At 37.4% G+C, this 10,892-nt stretch overlaps 2 protein-coding genes across 2 annotated transcripts; both read left to right on the top strand.

Annotated features, from left to right (window-relative positions):
* Positions 1–1,376, top strand: LOC104881673 (uncharacterized). Its single transcript, XM_059742783.1, has 2 exons — positions 1–569; positions 721–1,376. The coding sequence occupies exons 1-2, from the start codon at positions 108–110 to the stop codon at positions 772–774; spliced, it is 516 nt and encodes a 171-aa protein (XP_059598766.1). The 5' UTR covers positions 1–107; the 3' UTR covers positions 775–1,376.
* Positions 1,377–4,712: 3,336 nt separating this feature from the next.
* LOC100254180 (cyclic nucleotide-gated ion channel 18) lies at positions 4,713–10,125 on the top strand. Its single transcript, XM_002274857.4, has 6 exons — positions 4,713–5,495; positions 6,484–6,696; positions 6,851–7,161; positions 7,661–7,772; positions 8,463–8,699; positions 9,161–10,125. The coding sequence occupies exons 1-6, from the start codon at positions 5,034–5,036 to the stop codon at positions 9,938–9,940; spliced, it is 2,115 nt and encodes a 704-aa protein (XP_002274893.1). The 5' UTR covers positions 4,713–5,033; the 3' UTR covers positions 9,941–10,125.
* The last annotated feature ends 767 nt before the right edge of the window (positions 10,126–10,892 follow it).

Below are 10,892 nucleotides of genomic sequence, written 5' to 3'. Positions count from 1 at the left end.
CTTTTCAATCATGTTGACCATTTCCACTCTGTGAATAGGCTTTATTTTCCCTGAAAAACACTCTGCTTAAAGGGAGAACATAGAATAGAGGAAATAAAAAAAAGAAGATGGAGAACAACCAAATTATGATGAAAGAGAAGCTTGTATTGTTTGGGATACTCAAAGAAACCTTAACAATCCTTTACAAAAATCCTAGCTTCATCATCCTCACCTTCCTCACTTCTCTCCCATTGTTTTGCTCTTTACTAGCACATGAAATCATCTTCCAGCAAACCCTCATTGAAACGGCCAAATATCGACCACAAGAAGATTCCTACAAAGTAACATGTTCCGTTGGTGATAATGGTGTGTCATTATGCTGGTATCAGGTGATTGATCCCCTAGATACAATCAAAGAAATGATAGAAAAGGTCACTGTTAGGTATCTTTTATTGGGTCTCTCATATTTGGGGATTGTTCACCTTCTTGACCTCTTCAGCACAATCGTAATTGTCAATTCAGCATCAGTGATCTATGCAGGAGAGAAGCGCATGAATCTAAAGGAGAGGTGGCACAGATCCATGGAAGGAGTGAGTCTTAAAGGGCCTTTGATCACATCCATTTATGCTCTTCTAATGTCTTCCCTTTCTTTGCTTGGATTGGTTTCCTTGGTAACACAATTCTACATGATATCAAGAGCTATCCTGATCACAATCTTCTTTGGGTTGCTGCTCTCCATAGCTTGGTTGCCAAAACACATGGAGTGGAATGCTATATGGAACATGGGTGTTGTGATGTCAGTTTTGGAAGAGAAGCAAGGGGATATAGCATTAGGGGTCTCAGCATATGTTAGCAGAGGTTGCAGGCGTCGTGGCCTTTTCTTGATGCTTATTTTCTTTGTTTGGAGGCTGGCTCTAAGACTATCATGCCTGTATGTGGGATGGTCTGAGGGAGGAAGTGGAATTGTAGTAACGGCTGTGCAAGTTAGCTTAGTTTGCTTTGGGAATGTGCTGAAGTGGGTGGCTTTCATGGTTTATTTCTATGACTGTAAAAGGCGGTTTTTGGAGAAGAAGGTTGATGTGGAGCAAGGGAGTGCAGCTGAAGCTCTGAAATAAACTGAAAAAGGCTTCAAGGTAAAATACAATGCCTGATTCCAGATTGGTTTTGTGGTCTTGGTATGCTTTTATGAAATTAATTTTCCTACAAGGCACATATTTGCTGCAAAAACATTTTCTATCAAGTTAGTATGCTTTGAATTTATGGTTCAGAATGCCAACTCATGCAAATTCTTAAGTAGTTGTTGATTTAGAGGCTGGATTAGTGGATCCACAACTGCATTTACTGTAACAGATGGGAAATATGTAAAATGAGATCTAATACTGTTTGATGAGGTTGTATGATTTTGAAGGTCATGAATTCTCTTACAAAAGCGCATAGAAATCATGGAAAAATAAGTCTATAATCTGCTTCCTTGTAGAACCAAACAGATTACAATCTCTGTCTTGCTTTCAAGTCTTCTATTATTTATAATTTTCCTCTAAAATTTGTATGCGTCTGCTGTGCTTTGATATAAATATATCAAGAAACCAGAGAAAATGTTAAAACTAGCCTACCAAGAAGTGGGGTATTGAGACTGTTCATCATGTCCTAAATGGCAAGATATTTTGATATGGACATCAGTACATGATTGGCTGTTATATGAAGGGTGAAAGAACCTACTCCAGGGTGTGTGTGCGCATTTCAAGGCAGAGACCCAATCCATTGCATCCACCCACCAGACATCTTGGGTGAGAATCAGAAGAAAAATTATTTGATAGATGCTCCTTTTATTATAATCAAAACATACCCAGAAACCACATGTTATAGGTCATAAACATGGGCCAGAAAATCACATGCAAAGGACCATATCTTGGACCCCCACCACATGCATCCATTTAATTATTTGAGAGTGTGGAATGATATTCAAAGTTGTCTAACCTGACTACATTGACTTCACGAGGCCCCTCCTTCCTTGTATCTCCCTTTGTTTAGCAGCATTCTTCTGCCCTGAATTAATTACCATCTAATCAGAAAACATTGTTCAGAACAAAACTTTAGTACAAACCACTACTCCTACAATGCTAGGGGCCAAGTCACTGATGAAAGAAATTCTCTAGTATATTCTTCAACTCTGTGAATTAATAGGAGAAATGGCAAAAGCTTGAAAGCCAAGTAGGATACAGTTTATATCCCTGTGTCCTATGGGGTGATGGTGTTACTGAACAAGGTTTTGGTAACTAAACCAATCTCAGGGCATTGTGAACCAATCCAATAGCTTGGATTTCCAATCAGTGGATCTAAAAGCGCATTCAGCGGAACAGATGTTAACTAAGCAGGATGAAAAAACCCCATACTGTCATATGAAAGGTGAAAGACCCTCCCTCGGGTGTGTGTGCAGTTCAAGGCAGAGACCCAGTAACATGCCACCACCCACCACTCATTTGCAGTGAGTTTTCAGAAGTAAAAACTATTGGGTTGATACTCCATTTTATTATAATCAAAGCACCCCCCAGAGCCTCATGTTCTAACTTCTATATTCAACCTCAAATATAAAAAATTGTGATTGAAGAAAATAGTTGGAGAAATGGGAAAAGCTTTAGGTTGATTCCTCAACAAGAAACGTCAGATACACCCCACAAAGACTATTGGCATGACTAAAGGTAGAGGATGACCACATATTTTCCAAGTCTTCTGCAAATCGATGTAGTCTATGCTAACTTCTCCAGCAAGGTAATGTTGTTTACGGTGTTGGTAACCAGTGACCCCAAAGTCGGTCTTTTATTTCTGCCGGTCATTGCGCGCTGTGGCTTCGGTCAAATTGCAGCGTGGGGGTTCGAACAGGCCCAAATGTTAGGGGCTTAGTCTGGCCACCACTGGGGCAAGTGTGCCCTTGTTAATAAACATGCATATTAATATATTAAACTTTATTATTAGAAGAAAATTTTAATAAATAAATTAATTTTAATTATTTTATTTTAAATTTTATTTAACTGATTACCAAAAACATAAAAACCATTATTAGAATTTTCTTAACAAGTTTTTTTACATCATTTATATGATAATTAAATATAAAATATATAAATATTTAAAAAAAAATCATACATCCTATTTTAAAAAATTACTATCATTTCACTTTTAATTGTTTTATATTTATCCTTTTAATTTTATTTAATTTTAAACTATTAAAAATACAAATTAATTCAAAATTTGCTAAAATATAAAATAATAATAATGAAATTTTAATATTTTATAAATTAAAATTAATTTGATAAGATAAATTATTAATATAATTTTAATAATTTTAATGTCACCACAAGTAATAAAATTTTAGAAATTAAATTTCAAATAAAATATTTTATATAAATCAATTTAATTTTTTATTTAAAATATACTAAAACATTTTTTAATAAAAATATTTTTAAAATTTTAAAATAAATGAACATGAATATATTAAAGGAATTTAAGCTATTTTTTTTATTATAAAAATTTGATAAATATTATCTTTAATTATACTTATGTTTATACCTATGTCAATTACATTTATAAAATAAGTTTTTTAAGCATTTTTATGAATTTGAACAATTTCTGTTCAATCGATATTCTTGTCAAAATATCCATCGTTATTTCTTCAATATTTTCGATACATCCATAAAATTCAAGGACTGATATATCCGTGTTTACCAATATTTCAAACCTTATTGGAAACTAAAGCAATCTGACTATCTCTGGGCATTGTGAACCAAACCAAGAGCTTGGATTTTCCATCCTCCTCAAAGTAATTAAGTGTGATATCAGTTTCATCTACTACATGTGAACACTGGAGGGAAGTCGGCTTCTGTGAGATTTGCTCTAGACTTTTTTGGAGCATGTTGACGGTGGCATTTTCACAAGTATCTGTGAATGAGCTTTCTTTTACTGAACGACACTACACTTAAAAGGGAAAATATGGAATAGAGGAAATCAACAAAAGAGATGGAGAACAACCAAATCATCATGCAAGAGAAGCTAGGATTGTTTGGGATACTCAAAGAATCCTTATTCCTTAGCAATCCCTTACAAAAATCCCAGCTTCATCATTCTTTCTCACCTTTCTCACTTCTCTCCCTTTGTTTTGCTCCGTACTAGCACATGAAATCATCATTGAGCGAACCCCCATTGAAGCAGCCAAAATTCTACAATATTCCACTAGATACAATCAAAGAAATGATTGAAAAGGTCCCTGCAAGGTATCTTTTACTGAGCCTCTCATAATTGGGGATTGTTCATCTTCTTGATCTCCTCAGTACAGTCATAATTGTCAATTCAGCATCAATGATCTATGCAGGAGGGAAGCGCATGAATCTAAAGGAGAGGTGGTACAGATCCATCAAAGGAGTGAGTCTTAAAGGGCCTTTTATCACATCCATTTATGCCCTTCTACTGTCTTCCCTTTCTTTGCTTGAATTGGTTTCCTTGGCAGCACACTTCTACATGCATGACATCAGGAGCTGTCCAGATCAGAGTCTTCTTTGGGTTGCTCTCCATAGCTTGGTTGGCAAAACACATGGAGTGGAATGCTATATTGTGATGTCAGTCTTGGAAGAGAAGCAAGGGGTTATAGCATTAGGGGTCTCAGCATATGTTAGCAGAGGTTGCAGGCGTCGTGGCCTTTTCTTGATGCTTATGTTCTTTGGTTGGAGGCTTACACGGTATATTTTTAATTGCTTAATATCAGAAAGTTTATTTAAGTTTGAACAGACAAAAATATCTTTGTTGCGGGAGAGCTATGCCCTTTTATTTAGCGGTCATACCGACTTGGAGCACCGAAGTCCATGCGCTTTCCTAGGCTTCCCGCGAAATCCTCAACGGTCAAAAACCACCCCTTAACCACCATCCCAAACCACCCACCTTTGCTGAAACACCGCCTTCTTCCTTCTTCCTTCTCCTTCTCGTCTTATTCTTTTTCTTCAATGTTTCTCCTCTGATCCTCTGCTCTCTCTAAGCGGATTCCGAATCACCGGACTCCGCTATGGAAGATGAATACAGCAATTCTCACGCCGGCCTCCAAGTTCCGCCCCTTCCGGCGACGACCCTCCTACGCGCCCATCACCTCCGACCTCAACCCCTACCACATTCTCTGGCGCTACCAAATTCTCGAGCCCGACGGCGACATCGTCACTTATTGGAACCACGTCTTCCTCGTCACCTCTCTCATTTCCCTTTTCCTCGACCCTCTCTACTTCTTCCTCCCCTCCGTCGGCGGTCCTGCCTGCCTCACCAGTGACACCAGCCTCGGCATTGTTGTTACCTTCTTCCGTACTGTTTCCGATCTCTTTTACTTGCTGCATATGGTGATGAAGTTTCGGACTGCTTTCGTGGCTCCCAGTTCGAGAGGCCTTGGTCGCGGTGAGCTGGTTATGGATGCTCACACGATCGCTATGCGTTACTTGAAGTCTGATTTTATTATTGATTTAGCTGCCACTCTACCGCTTCCTCAGGCACGTTGGTAATTGTGTTTTCCATTGAATTGAATTTAATTGGTTTAGGGTTAGGTCTTTGGGTTAGGGTTCAGCTGACTACTTTGTTGATGGGGTTGAGTTAAACAATTCGGAAAGCAAGAGAGCTTGATGATTCCATTGATTTGTGTGCAAGAAATTGAAGTTGAAATCTGAAATTTTAGACAAAAAGCACAATAGGTCAAGTTATCCCTTAAAATTTCATAGGGAACCCTTGGAAATTTCATTTCTCTTTCCCTTGGATTTTCTGTTTAGCCATTCAATCCCGGGAACATGCTGCTCTTTCTAAAACCACATACCATCTTCACTAGGAATGCTATTGTGATTATTAATTTGATTTTCCTTCTAGGGTAACCACCGAAAAACTCTTATTTGCTACTTTGTTTCATCAATAAAAGTTGTTTTCCTTTCTGAAAGGGGGCTTCTGGTAGTTTTCTTTGGTCTTACATAGATAGGTAGCCATTGTTAGTTGACATTTTAAATTTAAGAGAGGGTGCTATCACTAGTCAGCTCTGAAGATGATTGTTCATTCACATGGTAAATACAGAGGTTAGAATCCTATGGCACAATTAAAAGATGCAAAGGAAAAAGATGAGTGGAGAATGAGCTAGTGATGTGAGATTCAAAATGCAGAGTGAAATAATGTGGAGAAGTGTATTGGATTTAGAATCTTTCTTAAAAGTTTTCCAGAAAAGGAAAAGTAATTCATTTTTGCAAGTCTTCTGGTATTTGGATTTTGGCAGCATGTCATGTAATTTTCCTTGCTGAAGGGGAATAGATGTTGGAACATTACCTTTTCTAAATATAAAAAATTAATTAATTAAAAAAAAGAAAAAAAAGAAAAAAAAAAAAGAACACTTGACACTTATGCTTAATTAGGCTAAGATCTGGTTTTATTGTGTCTATGGTTCTCACAATTCTTACAGCACGTCTTTGGGAGTTCAGTTTTTTGTTTCCTTCTATTTTGCAGATTGTCATCTGGTTGGTAATACCTGCAACAAAAAAAGACAGAGCAGATCAGACCAACAACACTCTTGCTCTCATTGTACTCATTCAATATGTTCCTAGACTGTTCCTTATTTTCCCTTTGAATCGGCGGATCATAAAAACTACAGGAGTTGTTGCTAAGACTGCTTGGGCAGGAGCTGCTTACAATCTCCTTCTTTACATGCTAGCCAGTCATGTAAGGATCCAGTCTCCCAATAGACCCTTACTCCACTGTTTTGTTCTCTTTAACTAAGTAAAACTAATTGAAACATCACAACCTCAAAATACAATGCGGTTAAGTAATTATGACACTTAATCTAGATGGTTCTACCCATTTTCTGTTGGTGCAGGTATTAGGAGCTTCTTGGTATCTATTGTCCATGGGCCGACAGCACGCCTGCTGGAAAGCAGAGTGTGCAAAAGAAAGTGCAGCAGGAATTTCATTTTGTCTCCCTAGTTTTCTGGACTGTAAAAGTTTGGAACTAGAAGAACGGCAGTATTGGATGAATGCTACTCGAGTAGTTGCTAATTGTGATGCTAGAGGGCATGATACAGAATTTAAGTTTGGAATGTTTGCAGATGCTTTTACTAATGATGTTGCTTCATCAAAATTTATTGAGAAATACTTGTATTGCCTCTGGTGGGGATTAAAAAATTTAAGGTATGAACTTGTAGATTTTGGATGTTAGATGTTTTCTGTTTCAATATCAGCCTTAGCCAATAGACTATAGTACACGTAGAAGTGTGCAACTACCATATATTTTAATGTAAACTGTTGTTATGAATGCTACATTGAAATATCTTTAATAGAATTTTTCGGCTAATTAGTTATGCAACATTTAATTGTTCTTCTCTTTGTTGAATGGTTTGCTTATCCATGAGATTATTTCTATCACATACTACATTAGATTAGTTTTGCCTTCAGGAAATTACCCATTGCAATTTTAGTTGAGTTTTCAGGTTATTTTTCTGTTCAATTGATTAAATTAATCTCCCGACGTACACATGTCATGGGTACCACATGTGACTGATTGCATTGGGTACCACCTTTTTGTCTTATCTTTTCATTTCATACTAATGTTTTTCAAGATAATTAATGATTTGATTAAAATGTTTAATTTTGTGTTCATACTAATATAGCCTTTAGTTTTGTAATGCAGTTCATATGGACAGACTTTGGAAACAAGCATTTATATTGGCGAGACAACATTTTGCATTGTTATATGCATTGGGGGTTTAGTTCTATTTTCACAGTTGATTGGAAACATGCAGGTACTATTTTCTGCCTCCTTTTCTAGCTTCTTCTTCTTCTTGTTTCCTGACTAAGAAAATGCAAGAAAATGGAAAAATGGAAAAATGGACCCACCACCTAATTCGTGAGTAAATTAGGAAAAAGGAAGGTGTAATGGATCTTGAGGTGACCATTCTTCGTAAACAACTGATCTTCACCTTGCAGATAAGTTACGAGGCTATCTTATGGGGTTGGAAAGGGTCCTCACCTAGTCAGATACTGTTATCCACTTTAGTCATTAGAGCTCCATCATCTCTTTATGTCTGTCCTGTTTTTTTCCTTTTGCTGCATGCATGTTGAAATAGCAAAAATGAAATAACAAAGAATGGATCAACTTGATGGTGGATTGAAGGCATTGGAACATGAGAATTGCTCTTCCACATTCATTTATCCGTATCAATTTTTCTAGCAAATCAAGCCTTGCTCTTCCATATCCATTTCTCCATATCAATTTTTCTAGCAAATCAAGGAGTTGTCAATGCCCAGGCTAGTGGGGTTTTAGGTACTGAAAATAAAAATTGCATTAGTCTCATTCAACGTGGAGAAGATTTGAGGATTTCTGATGGGTAAGGTTGGACTTGCAGGCACTATACCCTAATGCAGACTCTTTATGAATGTTAGTAGGCCCAAATACTTTTACTAATGAATTAGTTTTTTTTCCCTTCCTCAAGACCTATTTGCAATCTATGACGGTAAGACTTGAAGAATGGAGGGTTAAGCGAAGAGATACAGAGGAGTGGATGAGGCACCGTCAATTGCCTCCAGCTTTGCAAGAACGGGTACATCGGTTTGTGCAGTACAAATGGCTTGCAACAAGAGGAGTTCATGAAGAATCAATTTTGCATTGGTTGCCCCTGGATCTCCGTCGTGAAATACAAAGGCACCTATGTCTTGGCCTTGTCCGCCGTGTATGTCTTCCTTGGTATTTTATTTGTGATTTATCCTTTCTAATCATGCATATAAGATGTTCTTTTGGGTCTATGATTTTTACAACCATTACACTGTATTTACAGGCCTCCCCTTTTAGGGCAAAAGGGATTCTGCTTCTTTGGAATCCCATTTTGTGTTATGCAGTATAGGCCCCCTTCTAATATGGCAAGAGTTTCTTATTGCAAATATATTTTTAAACATTTTGATTCCATGCAAGCTACTTGCTTCTCCACCCTATCAAATGTAACAGAGCACGTTGCTTGTCAGAAAACATCATTTTATGTAATATGGCAAATATCTTGTGTTCATTGTTAGATTCGTTACACAGCTAGAGCTTAATTACAAGCATCAGATTGTTCAAATTGATTATAAAAACTATTAGCTTTCTCTCTATGCAGAATTATTCTCTGGTCCATAATTGCCTAGTTTTGTTTTACAGGTGCCTTTCTTTGCACAAATGGATGACCAGCTTCTTGATGCCATTTGCGAACGCCTCACCTCATCCTTGAGTACTGAAGGCACCTATATCTTTCGAGAGGGTGATCCAGTAAATGAGATGCTGTTTATCATTAGAGGACAACTGGAGAGCTCCACAACCAATGGGGGAAGATCAGGATTCTTCAACTCCATCACCCTTAGACCTGGTGACTTCTGTGGCGAGGAATTACTGACATGGGCCTTAATGCCTAACCCGAGCATAAACTTGCCGTCTTCTACTCGAACTGTAAGGTCTCTTTGTGAAGTTGAAGCTTTTGCACTAACAGCTGAAGACCTCAAATTTGTTGCAAGTCAGTTCAGGCGACTTCACAACAAGAAACTCCAGCATGCCTTCAGGTACTATTCTCAACAATGGAGGACATGGGGTACTTGCTATTTACAAGATGCTTGGAGAAGATATAAAAAGAGAAAGCTGGCAAAGGAGTTGGCTAGACAAGAGAGCTACAACTATATGCTGATCCCTGATCAAGAGTATAATCTCAGTGATGAGCCATCAGATGGAAATTTTGTGGTTGGAAGAGACGAGAGCGCATTAACAGACAATCCAAACAATGTTCAACATCTTGGTGCCACGATTTTAGCTTCAAAATTTGCTGCAAATACAAGAAGAGGGGTTGCTCAGGAGGTTCGGGTGGTAGAGCCTGCTGCTCCTAGCTTGAAGATGCCCCGGCTGCTAAAGCCAGATGAACCTGATTTTTCTGTAGGCCATGAGGATGTTTAGTTAGTACAAGAACCAGTTGATCAGAAAAAGATTGAAGGAGCTAACAAGAGATCAGTTAGGATTTTCTTTACAACTTTTGTGTAAATTTTACCATAGACTAGTAATGTATGTCACACTCCCAATTCTCTTCTCCTTGTGCCTTTCTTGTTTCTCCTCCTGATAATTGCAAAACTAATTCTTCCTTACAGATTGTATACCATTCTCTGACAGATTTAAACTGTTGAATATGAGTACATTCATACTTACAAGGCTAACAAATTCCTCAAAACTTCTGCTTGATCATGGCTTCCTGGGTTCATGTTTGATGACTCTGAACATCTAACTATATTGAATGGAGATGTGAATCAGACAAAGTTTACAGTCGATAAAACATTATTGTTTCAGCCCAAACCTTGACATATCCTTAACCCCACATGAAATACAAGCTGTCTGTTCTGTATTGCGGGCTCCTGAATGATTGAATCTATGGAAAATGATCAAAATTTGAATCGTCATCACTTGTCAGGTACTGTATTCACAGAACCCAAATGCATACAGCTTGGATGACTACCAATTGATGAGAAAACAGCCAACTCTGCTTCCTTCATCTGCTGAAAGTTAGTTTCTGTGTGATGTAAAATTATGCTGTGATAAGCAAGCAATTGATCTGATTCCTCTTAACATTGGTGACATAAGAAATTTTCAACCTTTTTCTATGGCTGTGATGCCATGCTTCCTCTCTACTCTCTGTCATATGACCTTGTTTGGAAGAAATATCAAATAGTTGTGTGCAGTATCACCTCTATTAGTTACTGGCACTCACAGGCTAGTGGCTACAAGTTTGATGTAAGCAAGTGTTCAAAATGAAAAGGAAAAAATTGTTCCAAATTGTAAAAGAAATGAGCCAATAATTTTCCATTTTAAAATTTATTGAAAAAAGAAGAAGAATAAAAACAAAAGTTAAAAGATTGAC

This window comes from Vitis vinifera, chromosome 14 (genome assembly GCF_030704535.1).
Source record: "Vitis vinifera cultivar Pinot Noir 40024 chromosome 14, ASM3070453v1".
Classification (NCBI taxonomy): Eukaryota; Viridiplantae; Streptophyta; class Magnoliopsida; order Vitales; family Vitaceae; genus Vitis; species Vitis vinifera.
The sequence above is the reverse complement of the archived record's forward strand: the minus strand, read 5'-3'. Positions and strand labels throughout refer to the sequence as shown.